Source organism: Danio aesculapii, chromosome 9, assembly GCF_903798145.1.
Source record: "Danio aesculapii chromosome 9, fDanAes4.1, whole genome shotgun sequence".
Taxonomy (NCBI): domain Eukaryota; kingdom Metazoa; phylum Chordata; class Actinopteri; order Cypriniformes; family Danionidae; genus Danio; species Danio aesculapii.
Window position 1 is genome coordinate 34360044 of NC_079443.1, and position 17223 is coordinate 34377266.

The following is a 17223-nucleotide window of genomic DNA, read 5'->3' on the forward strand; positions in this document are numbered from 1 at the left end:
TGACGGTTTCACACCACAGAGGATAACCCATTCCTGGTCATGCAGCAAAAAAAGTGACACTCCAAATGTAAATTATGTGTTAATTAATTGACAAGTTCATACTGATGCATCATTTCAGCATCTGTATCGCCCACCCCTAGTTCAAATGCAGAGCTAGTGCAAATCTCACTGGATTTGCTAAGGAGTATGCATGCTAGTGATGCTAGGAATAGTAGGATGCTACAGTAGGAATCCTTTGCATGCCTCCATTGAGTTTAATCGAATCAGCGTTCTCACTGTCAGCAAATTAACATCACTTTCTTTAACAGGAGTATGTAAGTGAATAGTAGATCCCACGTTCACTGTAGTGTGCCTACAGAAAGAGTCGTCACACTGGCGGTCAGAGTGAGTGGGATACAGCAGCACAGAGCACACCAATTTGTGAACAGAGATAACGGAAACTATACATAATGAGTGCGTTTCAGTTTGAGATACTCACTACAAAAAAAAAAACGAAACCGTAAAAACAAAAAAAGCATAACATAACGACATATTTTATAACATTAAGTGCAAATTAGGAGGGTATGATTGCAAGAATGGGGTAAAATAATCACAGACAACATCAGATTGTTGGGGGGGGGGTCGTTATTTGTAGTTGCCTTGGATCCTTACCAAGATAGAACTGTTAATGCTGGAATGGCCATTAGCAGGGGACTGTCTGGAGGTAGAGGGGGATTCTTTCTGTAATAAGATATAAAGGTCAGCGAAACAGCAGAGCAAACGGACACTAGCCAACACTTCGGTATGAAACTTGGGGACACCATGTCAGGGAAACTTAAAAATTTGTTAGAGATCAAAGTTATTATATGGACAATTAAAAGCATAGTCATGTTACAGCTGCCCAAAGGACACCTGATGCTGCAACTGCAGCTTCCCACCACAAGGAGGAGCCAACACATCTCTCTCTGTGTAAATATCTTCCTTCAGAAATGTACTGTTCAACTCTAGGTGAAATCTCAAATCTTAGCACTCTATATTCATAAGTGAGTGCAAAACTAAAAAGATTATAGTATTTCTATATGCAATGTGGAACAGATTGATTATGTTGATTGCTTGTAATAATACTAAAACAGTGTCTATTGTACATCTAAGCTCCCCTTAAAAATGCTAATATTTAAGGGAGGGTTCCGGTATCTTGGTTGTGAAATTGGTGTGCGGTAATGTTTGAGCCAGGCCTTTTGGTCCAGCGGGATGAAGGCTTTTGGGGAGGAAAGCGTTAACACGCAGCCATCAGGCAGGCAGTTAGTCACACAAGAGTCCACTGCAATCAAAGCCCACCACACAAGGCCATGATAGGCCAGGGAGGCAAACCACAGCACTGCAGAGAGAGACAGGAGACTGGCAGAGACACAGAGCAGAGGCCACCGGGACTGTTACCTCACAGGACGACTGCTGCACGCGGTAGCTTGGCACAATCTTAAAGGTGATGCTGCCTCTCATCTCCCGCTGTCAACACACATACAAACACAAAGTATAAAAAAAAAAAGTCAAATTTTTGTGGATTATGTCTATATTAATGATGAAAAGTAAAGCTTAATGTCTGTTTGGCAAATTTGTCATCTACTCATCCTCATGTTGTACACGTTTGTCCTCTTGGGTTTAACAATAGAGAACTAAAACAAAAGGCAACTTCTATTTTATGCAGATTTTAAGGTATGATAAGAAAATACTTCTGTAAATAAATGTAAATGTTCATATATTTGTCTATATAGGTGTGAAAGTGTTAGCCCCTGATGTTTTTTGTTTTTTGCATGAGTGTCATGCATTCACACAGGGCTATGCAGTTTTGAATTAGGTGTTTTCCCTTGCTGATATTAAACTTTCATTTAAAACCTGCATGACGTGTTTACTTGTGCTATCTTTGACTAACATTTTTATTTGTTTGAAGATCTGAAATATTAAAGTGTGACAAACATGCAAAGAACTTGAAATCAATCAGTAAGGGGGCAAACAGTCTTTCACATCACTGTACATGTATTTATAAAACATCTACTGTATGTGTATTCATTTAGAATTAATTTAGTTCACACTTGTAGTTCAGTTCTCTTGATATTTTTGGATCAAGTAAAAACAAATCAAATAAATCAGCCTTGTATATTTGATGCTGATTTGGTTAGCGTGCATTAGCTGCTGTGGTCTGCTGACCACAAAACAAAATACAACAAAAATCAACACTAGATGCGGTCTGGGTATTTTGCTAGACAACTCCACTTGAGCCCATGAAAGAATAAAAATCATAGTTTGAACAACATGAGGGTGAGAAAATAGCTATGTTTCCATCCAAAGTTGCTAATTAAATTAATGCGTAAAAATATCTTATAAAAGGCGTGCAAATAAAGCCTGGTTTATACTTCTGCGTCGAGTGATCAGCGTAACCCAGGGCGCATGCAATGCGCGTAGCCGTTTCTGTTGCTCTGCAATAACACTTCCAAAACGCTAGCTGGCGGTAGGTGTTTCTTCGCTGGTGTTTTTTTTAATGCTACCTTAATATACAAGTGGCTCAAATTCGCTAATTTTAAGGCGAGAACCGGCAGACGTGCAACAACTGTAATCCTAAATTAAATCATTCGCTTGATGCAGAAGTATAAATCAGCCTTAAAGCAGCGTTTCCATCCAATGAGTCAACGAGAACAAAATCGTCACTTCCTGATTAACTGGCGCCAATTATCAACAGTAAAAATGGAATTTACCGCAGTAGGAGAAGCTGCGTGAGTCTTTTCCTTATTTAATAAATAATGTGCTCCTCAGAAGATGATGCCGACATGCAATGACTGTGTGGTAGTGTTTGAAGGTGTGAGACGTGGAGCACAGACGCTTTTGACAATTCTGGAGGTCATTAATAATGTAATAACACTAATACTGAAATGGTTAAGGTGTTTTAGAATGACCAAAACAACATTTCAGATGTTTTACAAAGTGCTCAACCTGCTGGTTTGTCCATTCACACACATTTTTATTATCACATGATCTCTTACAACAAAATCACATGACTTTTTTAATGCGGATACTGGAATTTATAAATAAATTAATTTATTTAAGTTATGCGCATCCGTTTTTTATGCATATTTTAAAAATGTATGCGCATCATGCCGTTTCCATCACCCAATTTTTCATGGGCATATCTAAAATGTGCATAAAAATAGGTGGATGTAAACGTAGCTACTGATGACAAAATGTACATTGTTGCAAAAACTATTCCCTATTAGAAGAGAACAGCTTATAAACATATTTCCACTCACAAGCATCTTCTGAAGCTGCTCCACTGTTTGATTTGCTACACTTATACCGTTGATCTCCCGGATCTCGTCTCCAATGTGTAAGGTTCCTAATTTGTGATGATAGGTTACATGCATTAGTACATTTCAAAACATGAAATCAAACTTGAATAATTTCACAGTGTGAGATCTTTAAGTACATAAGCTTGTTCGGTTTGCAGGCTGCAAATAGATAATGGTGGCGTGTGTATGTGGCATGTGGTTATGGTCATTGTCACGATGATGTTAAGTTCTAAGGGAGCGTGCAATCTGCCTATCACAGGCCGATAGTGTAAAACTCTCAATCCTGCTATGTAGAAATATGTGTTCTGCTGTGAGGAATAACTGATGGAATCTTATTCCTGTTAGTTTATCAAGAGTATACAGAGAAATTGATATATAGGAGAAACACAGAGGGGGGTGAATCTGAAGCAATGTGAGGTTAAGTTTTAAATACAAGCAGGTTTTTAGGGAGCAGGTACCTTGTCTGTGAATCATTCCTCCATGCATTATTCTTGCCACGATGCAGTGGTTCAGGTCATTCATTTTCAATGTGATGCCCTGAAAAAGTTACCATAAACTCATTCTTAACTACATTGATGACACGTCAGGAAGTTTGACTAAAATGTGAACTTGAACTATAAACACAGTGAGAGCTTAATCAACAAAACTATCAGCAAGGGTGGGCAAAATGTGTGTCAGTTCTCACAACATTTTTGAGAGCGGAGTGAACCCACACACTAAAGTTTGAAGCGTAGCTAAATAAAGTGGAGCATATGAGAAATGTTTTTATGTGTGTGTGGGTGCACTCATACCATTGGTTCATCCGTGTTCTTCTGGAACTGAACAAGACGCACACGTGTGACGTTTTCGATGTCCATGTCTCCGTTCGTGCTTTCCGGTGAGTCTCCGTTAAGGTATGGCGATGTGGGGGGAGGGGTGACCCTCAATGCATCGTCACTGTACACCTCATGTGCCACAACATCATGAGTTTGAAGTAAGGCCTGAAAGAGAAATGTGACAAAAAATACTATAGACAAGTGGTGAAGGTGCCTGAGCTAGTGAGCAACCAGCTAGTAAATACTACACATACCACACAAACAGAAGCATAGTAAAGCACTGAAATCCACTCTGATCACCTTAGCAATCAAAGTGCAATACATTGGCAACCAATCAAGTTGTTAAAGCACCTCTCATGCTTTCTTGAAAAGATTAAAGCAAGATTTTTAAATGTTTTTAGAAAAAACCCACCAATGCTGAATTTATTAAATCAAAGTTAGAGGAAAAATGTAATGATTTATAATAATAATTATATTTTATTTTATATATTTAAAAATAGTTTATAATAAAATGGATTTCTTTGATAAAAGGTTACATTTTCAACAGTCTTTAGTCACATGATCCTTCAGAAATTATTCTTATAAGCTGATTTGGGGCTCCAAAAACATTTCTCATTAACAATTTATACAACAGCTTTGCATAATATCTTTACCGAATCAGTGAAACTGTGATACCTTCAATAACAAAATGAGGTAACACTTTATTTTGATGGTCCCTGTTGCACATTTTGTTGACCAAAAGTTTCCATGCCAATTACTCCATGCCAATTGACTTCTCATTTGAGTATTAGTAGACTGTCTGCTTAATATCTGCTGATACTGCTCCTTCAACATTTACTGACTATAAGACTTTGCAAGTGCATGTCAACTTACACTAACCCTAACCCCAACCTAACAGTCTACTTATAATCTAATGAGAATTAGTTGGCATGTAGATGCAATGTAACTTAATTAAACAAAATGCGTTAAAGAGACCATCAAAATAAAGTGATACCCAAAACATTTTTATGAAATTGTTTTGCATCAGAGTAAAAGTCCTCTTTACTTTAATAACTTTAGCTCATCTATGATGAATAAAAGTACTAACATTTCTTTCTCAACATGGTGTTTTCTGATTACAGTAAAAAAAAAAACATGTTTTAAAACCCCCTCAGTTTTTATCAGTTTATTTAAAACAAAAAGAAACATCAGTTGGAGACATAAACTCAAGATGCACCATAATTCTCTTTTCTCACCCGCTCATCTTATACTGCAGATATTTGAGTAATTATGAAAGTGTGAGAAAGCATCAAGAGCAAAGTCAGGCTGGAATCTGACAGCCAGTACCTGATGGTACCTCTCTCCTTCCTTCCCAGTGTTTTTTTTCTGCCCCCTCACCACCCGTGCACACACACACACACACACACACTCTTGACCTGGCTGTCGGAGTTAGTGATGCTGACATTATTCCAGTATTGTTTCCTCATGCATAAGTCCTTCTTGACTGCTTTCCTCAAAAAGCTGCCGTTCCCTCTTCATGTTTTCTCAGTTCTGTACTAAATCCCCAGCTCAAGTGGAAGTAAAACATTGTAAAAAGCCCCATATAAGTCCCTCCAATCCACATCAAACAAAAGAGCATTTGACATATTCATTGTTTCCCATTTAATCTTTACACATGTCGTGGAACAATTTTCCACTAGTTCTGCTTTTAATTCAGTTAGCAATTCTCACGCTCGCCATCAGCCCAGACTGAAAGAAAACCCTTTAGAATTATGTGATAATAAACACAGATAGTCAACAGTCTATCTTTGGACTGGCATGGAGGTTTTCAATTCTTAAAGTTACAATATATGCTGTTTTACTGGAATGATGAAAATGTATTTCTCCTTATATGAGTCTTGGAAATAAAATCTGACAGCAAAATAAAGAGAATTCCAATCAACTAAACAAATTCACTCAGATGAACATCGCTGCAAAAAAGTCATGGATCAAATGGAGCAAAGGGCAAACTCTGCTTCATCTGTCATGAGGTTGTTTGTCCCATTGATAAGAGCAGAGGAATAATGCACCAAACAGACAACTGACAAATACCTCATTGATTATAGAAAAGGGTTACAAAAACAGATTGCAAAGACTGAGATGGTGAAACAACATGAGCGCTGACAGCATCCTGAATAAACAATTGAACCCCATGAAGCTGCTCTATTAAATATATCCAAAGAAGTTTTCCTGACAATAATGTAATCAAGCTAGGTGATGTTCGTCATTTTATGTAAGCATTGATATCTGACATTGATAAAAAGAGCTTGTTCACAAACTATTTTAATTTTATGTGACATTCACAACTATTATTTTTTTGTTTTTAGTTTTGAAGCATCATTTTTTACTGTATTTTATCTAAAAATAAAAACTTAATTCATTTAAATGTAAAATCAAAGCTAGAAGTTGTAAATTCCAGCAGGATATTACCAGGTTAAAAAGTTTTAAATGGAGAAAAGTCATTACACTACAAAAAATGATTTTCTTACTTAGATTTTTTGACCTCTTTCTAATATCTAAAATCTATATATCTGTAATATCTATATCAATAATATCTATATTGTCTTGTTTATATAATAAGCCAATACTAAGTGAGTTTTTCCTTAAAACAAGCAAAATAATCTGCCAATGGGGTAAGCAAAATAATCTTGTTTTTCCTTTTGACATAAGATTATTTTGCTTAGCCCATTGGCAGATTATTTTGCTTGTTTTAAGAAAAAACTCATCATTATAGACTCATTGTTTCTTAAAACAAGACAATATGAACATTTTCCTTAATTTAAGAATTTTTTGATATTTGTACTAGAATCAAGACAAAAAATCTAAGTAAGAAAATCATGCTTTGCAGTGTATCAGTATTCAGCATCAGAATGTTAAAAAAAAAACACTAAACTTGAGCTTTGCTAAAATAATGACCAAAAATATTTGACTTGGCAAACCTTATTCATAAAAATTAGGAAAAACAGAGTATTACACTTCAATGAAATATCCATTTTAATGGCATTGTAAAATACAAGCCTTGTAAACAAATATAATCACTTTTCATTACACATTTTAATTAGCTTTATTGATTTATTTAATACTATTTATTTGTGGATCTTATGTTTTGCTTGCCCTGGCCTTAAATGGATGAACAAAAATGTCTTGGGTTTCCATAAAACATATACTAATTTGTGTTTCAAAGATGTTACTGTCTTACAGGTTTATAATGAAATGAATGTGCAGGATATCAAGAATTCTTTAACACATCTGTTTGATCAAGGTTATCTGATAAGAGCGAGTGAGGATTTGCCAATAAAAAAACATGCATCAATTAATCACTCGCAACAAATCCAGGAATGAGAATTTATCAAGTAAACAGGCTTAATTCTGATTTCATGTTGACTCTATAAGGTGTTTTGTAAAGCGTTTCTGCTGTGACTCACCATGAAATGAGGCTGAGTTAGGATCCGTCTCAGTTCTTTAGCGTCTGTATTCTCCGGGTAGCATGAAATCTCCTCCAGTACCTACAGACAGACAGAGTCATCAGGTTTTCCTCAGACTCTCATCTCCATGCTAAGCAAATTTCTTGAGGTAAATGAAGACGTTGTTGGCTTCTTAATCTCATACGCTGCAACACAAGTTTGAGCTGGACTGTTGAGACCCCACACATCATATATCAGAACAGACACACACACACATGTCTGGCATGACCCTTAGACCCCATGTGACCAATCAGCACAGCGGTGTGGGCTCATTTACCCCGTCCATTGGTGGATGGGATGGGAGAGGTGGGAGGGGGTGATTTGGCACAGTACTGCAGATATGTCACAACTCCCCGCTGAATGCTGCTGAGTGCCGGAACCTGGACGTCTTTTAAAGCACACTAATCATCTCTAATGAGCTCTAATCAACATTTAAACCCACCTGGCAACCCCTCACTGACAGTCAGAATCACTACATGTAAGGCTCAGACATTTACAAGAATCTGCGATGCTAGAAATCTCCACATGTTCTACAGAAGTGGTTTAAAAGTATTAAAGAAGTGGACATGAGATTGGGAAAATGTCTGCAGCTTACATATTCCAGATGTTTCAAGGCTGCGCTCGACCCATCTTCGGCGGAGGTCTTAGCGTGAGAGACACACACAGGAGAGTTTTTTAACAGTGAGTAAATATTATATGTGTAAGAAGCAGCTGAATTTGGGAGGTTGGCATGACGCCACCTCAGCAAGTTTCAGTCGCTCAGGGAAAACAGTGAGAGGTGATGGGTTAGTTTCCGCCCCGCTGGCTCTAAGCAATACAAAGAGGATAATCCTTAAGCATTTCACCATTGCCAGTGATCACAAGCAAGAGGCCAAGGAGGGTTATTCCAGAGCGCAGCTCTTTAATCACCAGCAGGCTTCAGTTGCTTTTTGATGTGTAATAATGAAGGCAGTTTCTGAGCTGTATAGATTGTGTAATGAGACAAAGCTGCTTTAGAGGGAGTTAATAGGAACACTGAGAAATATCGATCATCAAGAAACTGAAAACTGTAATCTCGAATTATGCTAGAATGAAATATACTTGATTATGTTAGAGCATCCAGGTGGTTCAGACTATCCAAACTTGAAGGAACAGTTGCAAAAATGGAACTCGGCGAGACTTTGGTTAATTAAAGAATCACAAAAAAAGATATTTTTAATTATTATTGGCATTATAATGGCATTGTAAAATAATTTAATACAAGCCTTGTAAACAAATATATTCACTTTTTATTACACATTTTAATTTGTTTATTTATTTATTTGTTTAAAGGTGCAGTATGTAAGTTTGACACCCAGTGGTTGAACTATGTATTGCACTCCTGGATCAAAACAAACGCAAGCGCAGGTTGCCAGATTGAGGACAGTAGCGAGTGATTTAAATCGTGTTCTAAATAAAAGCAGCAGTACCCGACAGAAGGAATATTTTCCATATTAAAGGGAGTTTTTGTCCTAACCAACAGAAAGCTGACAATGATCATCTTAGGTACACCTCATGGGCTTTATTCAGTGTTAAATGCTAACAATATAAGTTTGAATGGCATTTTACATGACATTTATTGCCATTTACTGAAAGCAGCAGCAGTTCACCTCAGACCTTGAAAATAAAATAAACCATTTGAAATTGAACTTTAGAACTAAACACATATGAGTGATTCAGCATGAACATTTAATAATGTTAAGGAGGTTTAATATGTATTAATTAGACTATAAACCTTACCATTTTGTGAGTGAGTGCATATTCTGTGCTTCTGGTGCAAACAGCCAAATTGCTTACCACTGCAAATCTCGTCTTGTAGTGTGTTGTTAGGACACCCGGTTATTTAACCTACTCACCTAATGTTTACAATCGTAATACTTATATTATTTGCTAAATAATAACCTCATGTGGAACTCTGAATCTGCGTCACAATTCGGAGTCTGCTTCTGTCCACCGGAGGTCGCATTTTAGGTCACAGATGCATGCTTTGAGAGCCTTTCTGAATGAATGAATTAAATACGCAGTTTTTCAACAAGGCAACCCGGGGTGCTGAAATTTATTGGCTGAACTGGCATTGGGCAGGGTAAAATTAACAAAACAAAGACAGCGTTCTGGCACAGAAAAAACATTTTTAAAGCAGAATATATGACTTCAGCATTGTTTTTCAGATTATGGTATTTTTATGCTTTAGAAGAGTCAAAAATTTACATCCGGCACCTTTAATTATAAATAGATTCAATGACCATGTCTTTGTGGATCTTATGTTTGCTTGCCCTAACCTTAGATGTATGAACAAAAGGATGGTTGTTAAATGAATGCGTTTCAAAGATTTTACTGTCTCACAAGTTTATAATGACATGAATGAGCGGGATATCAAGAATTTAAATTTGTGGGGGAACTATCCCTTGAGCACATCTGTTTGATCAAGGTTATCTGATAAGAGCGAGTTCGGATTTGCTGACATGTTTAAAATGGCCCAGTTGGCTTATTTGCAAGTTGATGCAGTATTGATTCACTAACAACAGGATCAATTGAAGCCTATATTAAATGTAATATGGTTTACAAATACTTTCAAAAGAAAAAAGTACAGGGGACACGGAGGACTACAGCTCTCATAAAACTTCTCATCTGTGTTATGATGAAAATCTGAATGATAGCCAAGATAGCCATCACATGAGATGCTTATGCAAAACACTAGATCAGTGCCTTTATGCCTTTAAGCCAGCAAGGAAATATTGCTTAAATGTTTAAATGTTATTGGATCTTGGGATTAATGGAGAGTTTTCTATTTCTTAATTTAGTGTGTTGAGGAAATACAATCATTAGCATAACTAGTTACTGTCTGTTTTGGTTATCAGTGAGGATTTTGCCTAGTTTCTGTGCAAATGAAAACAGAGCAAAATGCTTCAGCCAACAGAGAGGCAGGCACACAGACAGTCAGTCACACATCAAACATACAGCCTCATACAGCTCACCACGCTAAATGCATTATCACTTTCTCAAATTAACTTTCATTCTGTTAACAAAGATGATCTTTTTAGCACTTAAGCAAGAAGGGCGATAAAAAAAGAACACCACTCAGTCATCCTCATTTTGTTATTTGACTTTTTTAGACTACTGCAAACAAACAAAATTCATTTGTTAGGGCAATTTTCTAAATGCAGCTTGTTTGAATGAAGAAAACAAGCATGTGTTCACACAAGCAACAGACCACTAGGGATCTGTAAATGTCACATAAATCATACACTGAGCTTAAATTTCTTAGAGTCAAAATAGACCTCTGTTTGAGCTTACTGTTAAACCATAAATTCACATGAAGGTCTGCCACATGGTGCGGTCTAAACAACAACTACAAACAAAAACAGTATAACGCAATTAAATGACCACAAATACAACTATTATACCTTATCCTAAATTTAAAAAGCTAGCATTTGTGGGACCATCCTTTGTAAAATGTTTTGATGCATGTCATCACTTTATAATATGACAATATCTCTTCCTTGTTTATAAATAATTGAGGAACAAATGCTCGAGCCCCAAGCTACTTTAAAGTCCCAAAGCAGAAGAGAGAAAAATAAAAGACAGAAATCTGCGTTCAAAAAATGTTGATTCTAGGACAGCCAAGGTGTGAGTACATCATGCAATGAGTCACCCTGATGAGTTGTTAAATGAACATAAAGACTACACAGAAAATTAATAAGAAAAATTAGGATATACACACAAATATAGTCTGATAAATAAATAAAAATATGCACATTCTGAAAACGCCAACAAAAATGACAAGATAAACCATCTAAATATTATTCCAGTAGGTTCTCAGCCATAATGACAATGTTTTTTATGTTGCAAGGAGACATCAAATTTCATATTACCATATTACTTGTGAACAGGCTGTGTAGATCAGTTTAAGTTAAGTTTAAAATCATTTGAGTTTATTTTTATTGACAAACATGCTAGGGACCTTTTTGAACCTCATTTTATTTTGCAACTCCAAAGGCTGCAACTGTAGCCTGCACTCACCTCTTTGGCTCTCTGAACTGCGTCACTCGTAGGATTCCTGATTTGCGGTGACGACTTGGTGTTTATCTTGTCATACAGCTGAAAAAAAGTTAAAATATATAAATAAATGAACAAATCACAGAAAAAGGAACTTGATCTCACACTAAAGGTTTAACATGGTGTTTGTGAATGCTGAGAATGTCTTATTAGTTCATTTTTTCACAAGTCGACGGTTTCAGCAGAGCTTTCAGAAATGCATTAGGCAAAACGTTGCTACACCTCCAGCAAACATTAAGATGTTTAATAATGAAATATAGAGTATAGAACTTTACATTCTGCTCCGGTTGAAGAGCCAAAGACATGCGCTATATGTGAATTGAATAAACTAAATTAAGTGTGTTTGGATGTTTCCCAGTACTGGGTTCCAGCATGGAAGGGCATCCGCTGTATACAACATATGCTGGATGTTACGTCTATATGACGTTATACAGTTTGGGGACTGTTGTTTCAGTTTATATTTGCATTTATAGAAAATGCAGGTTGGCTATAAAACATTTGGGACACTGACGTGCGATGATGCAATTGAGAAAAGCCCCAATCGTTGCGCTGCAGGACGGTGGGACACTATATAAGGAAAATGCTGCATCAGTTCAGGAAAGCCGGCATTTCGTGTGAACTTGAGCTGTGTTTGACATTGGTTTTGTGTGTGTGTGTTTCTTCCATTTTTGCTTTGATCTACCATTGTTTGATAAATTTTTGTTGGTGTGCTTTGTTTGACATGTAATACTGAAAGGTTTTTTGTTTCAAACTCTTTTGAGAACTGGAGTGTGAACATCGTATCTGTGTAGAGAGAGTAGGTAAGATACGACGTCTCGGATGATGAAGGTTTACTTTTTGTTTTATTTTGTAGTTCTAGAGGAAGAGTTCAATGGGGTAGTTTGTTTGGCACAGTCCTGTTCCCTTTGTCCTCCTTATGTCTGTTAAACTTGGTTAATGCTGTTTTTTTTGTGAAATCATTGTCTTATTTCTTATAACTGCTTTTGTGTGAAACTATTTTTCTATAAGCATTTAAACATCCACAGCTTGTATTGTTATAATAAACAAGTTCACTTAAATAGCATTAGGAGTATCAATAACCTTTCACAAATTGTCCTTGTTTTAAAGCTATAAAAGTCTCAGAAGAACATAATAATCAACGCTTGATAACAAACAAATTTAAATTTGGGTATTATGTAAAAATTTGCTAGTGTGGATGAGAATGAATAAGGTCTTAAAGGGATAGTTCTCCCAAAAATGAAAACTGACTCTCTATTTACTCATGTTCAAGTGGTTCCAAAACTTTAGTTTCGTTTTTCTGCTCAATACAAAAGAAAATATTATGAAAAATGTTGGAAACTGGTAGCCATTGAAATCCATATTAAGTGAATGGCTTTATTCAAAATATATGTTTTAAAAGCAAGCGTTTCAGGTTTGGAATGAGTAGAGGGTGAGTAATAATAACAGAATTTCCATTTTTGGGTGCTGCAAAACCATCTGTTTCACCATTTTTTCCCACACATCTTTCTTTACATGTAATCATTCTGCAGAGTTACAGATGTAGACAACTTAAGTTAATAATCCACCAAAAATAATAATAGTAAATAATAATGCTTAGTCGAATCAAGTATAAAAATTATACATACATTAGTGAGTTATAGTAATCCCTCAAAACCACATTCTGAAACAGAAAGTTGTTCAGTGTTGTCTACCACGATGAGAGCTTAAGTATCAACCTTCTCAGAGCAAGTGAGATACAAAAAAATAGTACACTTCTATCACATATTCTATGACATATTTTTAGTGCGCTATTTGTGTTGTGAAATGCTTCTCTCTACATTTCACAAATAGACACAAACAGTTTCAGAAGAGCTTTTGAAAATATCATAGAGCAAAGCATTGCTACACCTCAGCAGTAATGAATGAAAATATCCCAAGTTACTTACCAAAGACCAAACCAACAACCAAAACCTGTTAAACTTCAGCCAAAGTTGGTACTGATAGGATGTCAACCCTTCTGTCCTGCTGTTTCATGAAAGTACAGTTACACTCTTAAATGAGCTTAAATGCAGAGGATGACTAACTATGAACCAACTTTTCTGATGGACAGACACTTGCTGGAGCCACAACAAAAAAAGTATAGATGCTGACAATAGGTGCTATTGTTTCCCCTCACTAATTGAGACTAGGAGTTGAGTTCTCAATGGGACGACATGCATTCACAACCTCCTGGTGATAATCTTACCCACAGAACACTGGAGTAAGCATAGTGTCCTCCTCTCTGCTTTCCTCTGGCTATGGAGAAAGGCCCTATCAAACACATTATAAGGAACACACACACACACCAAACTAAAGTCCACAGCTGCACTTATTCACACACACAAAACACTGCACAAACTCCATAATACTGAAAGACACAAGATGCGGAGTGTGTGCTTGGACACGCATTCAAAGATGGAATGAATGAACAAAGAACAATGAATGAACAAAATCCATTGAGTTCTTAAAGTTGACAGTAAGGGAAAGCTCAGTAGGGGGATTCTGAAACTGGTGTACTAACATCTGACTGACCAGAAAAGCAACTACAAGATAGTTAGGACAAATTATTTCAAGAAGACTGATATTGGTTAGGGTTATTGGAACGGTAATGATGACGGTTGTAGGCAGTTTGCCCACAGTCACAAAGATTAAATCATCAAAACATTAAGAAAACAAATCCAACTTGCTTACACAGGTCATTGCGTAGTCAAACGTATCATGCCCAATAGGTAAAATGAATCATGTTGTAGAGATAGACCACCCAAAAATGAACATTTGCTGTTTTTTCAGCCTCAAGCCATCCAAGATGGCTTTTCCACAGTTGAAATTGTGGCGATTTATAATGCGTCAATGGAAAATTAGCAGCAAATTTAATTTTAAGGTCAACTATTGTATTGCCTTAAATACCTCTTCGTGGTTTACATGTTATGCTGGTCCTGTAAATATGATAATTTTGCAAATATTTGATTCAAATGGTCTTATTAAAAGGTTTTCCTAATATGCATATTAAGAATTGTATAAAATGTGCATTAGTAAAGTTTTACTGCTGGCTGAATTGAACATGTTAGAGTAAATGTGAATATGTACATACTTTTCCCCTCTTTGTTGTAGTTTTGCAAAAAAAAAAAAAAGATACTGAGAAGAATGATTGCCAGTAAAGTTACCTAAACTGCATTCTGTTGTCTTTCGCTATGTGTTAAACTTTTGGTTAAGCAACAATTGATTGGGACAGAATAATAATAATTATGATTATGCCTATTATTAAACTAGTATTTTCATAGCAATTTAAACTATACCCTTTCAATATGTACAACAAAAAACAAAAAGAAGGAGCTTTGATACTCTGGGGAACAATGTCTAGGTGCATCAATTACATCAGGTTTCTACTTATTTCATGTGCTTGAATGTTAAAATGGCGCTCCTATGAAATGTCAGTCACTGATATGGCCCCCCATCAATTTGAGATTAAGACCCCTGATCTGAGTGACTTTTTTCTTCTTCAGTATAACATGAAGATTTTTAGCCGAATCTGTGGTGGTCCTTGGTGATTCATATAATGGCAGTCAATGGTTATAATTTATTTAAATAAAAAATAAACACATGCAGACAAGCTCAAATCCATAGTCAATATCTAAAACATGTGACCATTGACTTGCAATATACAAAACCTCACTAACAACCACGGATTCAGCAAAAACCCATTTTAAAAGTCTTGTGAAGCGCTTTAAAATTAGCATTTTAATTTTTTGTTTGAAGTAATCTTAACTAAAACAGGAAGACAGAGCAGTGCAGTGTCTCCTGTTTTCAAAAACCAGCACATCAGAATTCCACAGCCAATAATAGTAGTGACTCACCATTTCTCTGCTTTAAAATATAGATTTATGCGTAATTTAAATGGATCCAGTATGTTTTGTGGTCCATACCGACTTATGCATGTTATCCACTCTGTGCTGTGTTTCTCGGCTGAAGCAGACCATACCTGCATGCTGCAGTAGTTCCCGTGACATAACACAAAAAAGCAGACTTCATTCAATCCAAAGGAAAACCTCACTACACTGTCTATATTCCTACATAATACCATTCACCAAATAAAACAGACATTGTAAACTTGCATTTTTGGGTGAACTTTCCATTTAAGGTTAATTTACGATGATCCGTCAGACACTAGCCAAAGTCAGCCGTCATCAGGTTACACCATCTCACACTGATTTTCCAAGGCCCTTTGAACACGGATTCAGCAAGTTCAATTGGCTAAAACAAGTTCCAATCTGTGCCAACAAATTAGATTCGACAAAAGCAGATGAACACAGCTTATTGGTTGATGGCTTTTATAATACTGGAGTACAAATTTTGGCTAACCAAAATTTGGCATCAACAACATAAAAGCATGGATCCATCCTGCCTTGTATCAATAGTTCAGGCTGCTGGTGGTGGTGTAATGGTGTGGCAGATATTTTCTTGCCACATTTTGAGCTCATGAGTACCAATTGAGCATCAGGTCAATGCCAGAGGCAGTAAGGCAGTTCTGAAGGCAAAAGGGGTCCAACCTGGTACTTGTAAGGTGTACCTAATAATGTGGCCGGTAAGTGTAACTTCAGTACTATAGCTATTATTATCCATCTTGTGTTTTTAGAACAAAAACATGTTCTGTATAATCACGCCCTTAAGCCTTTAACGCAAGTAGATGTTGACAAACTGAACAAAATGTGATATTTAAATGCTTCTCCCTATGGTTGATTAAAGAAAATGGAGAAGCTTTAATCATTAAGTGTGTGTGTTTACTCGTAAAGTCGCTTACATCAAGCAATGTGTGAAGGTGATGGTCCTGGAAGACGCTGTGTAGAAAGTCCAGATCTTTCTCACTGCAGTCTGTGAGCGCATGGATCTCCTCCAAACTGTCCAGCACTTGTGATACAGCTCCTTTACATGAACACACACAAACCAAAGATATCTTCAGAAAGCTTGAAAAATAAGCATTCATTTTAAAATAGCATACACTTATACTTTGTGAGAGAACAGGCAGTGACACCTACTTTCTGCCGCTAGTAATCCTGCAGGGCGGTCAGCATAAAAACAAGCGACAGGCGTTATTTTAACAATACAGAGATGTGTGATATGAATAAAGATGAGATAACACACATAACAGAATAGGATGGGGCTTGAACTTACAAAGGCACATTTATATTATATTTTCAGCATCATATCATTGAGGATATTTATGAAACTCTATAGCTTCTAGTTATATTCTGTGTTAAGTGTTACAGGGGAAATAACCACAACTCTGAAAAATAAACAGGAAACGCGAACAGGCTATGAAGCATTTGTTTGTGTTTTTTTTTTAATAGTTTTATATGTGATCTCTAAGGTTTGTTGAAAACCAATGTGTGATTTGAGGTTTCTGAAAAACATTTGAATTGTGCTTGCAAAACCCCCTAGTACAGTGGTTCTCACAGTGTGAGGTGGTATAGAAGAGAGAGAGTTTGGATTTTATTGCCATTTGAGATTTCTCTGAGATTG

The 17223-nt window shown here is 36.4% G+C and overlaps 1 protein-coding gene across 9 annotated transcripts in view; it reads right to left on the minus strand.

Moving 5' to 3' along the window:
• caska (calcium/calmodulin-dependent serine protein kinase a) overlaps positions 1 to 17223 on the minus strand; it is a 265590-nt gene that overhangs the window by 17171 nt on the left and 231196 nt on the right. For 2 of the 9 annotated variants that reach the window (XM_056465548.1, XM_056465546.1), the window contains exons 9-18: positions 16740 to 16757; positions 16505 to 16626; positions 11653 to 11730; positions 8210 to 8257; positions 7576 to 7656; positions 4109 to 4297; positions 3776 to 3854; positions 3279 to 3364; positions 1417 to 1485; positions 652 to 720 (exon numbers count right to left, since the gene is read on the minus strand). In XM_056465548.1, the coding sequence (XP_056321523.1) occupies positions 652 to 720; positions 1417 to 1485; positions 3279 to 3364; positions 3776 to 3854; positions 4109 to 4297; positions 7576 to 7656; positions 8210 to 8257; positions 11653 to 11730; positions 16505 to 16626; positions 16740 to 16757 (839 nt within the window). The remainder of the gene's footprint in view (positions 1 to 651; positions 721 to 1416; positions 1486 to 3278; positions 3365 to 3775; positions 3855 to 4108; positions 4298 to 7575; positions 7657 to 8209; positions 8258 to 11652; positions 11731 to 16504; positions 16627 to 16739; positions 16758 to 17223) is intronic. The other 7 variants (XM_056465554.1, XM_056465555.1, XM_056465549.1 and 4 more) reach the window with 6 other exon arrangements.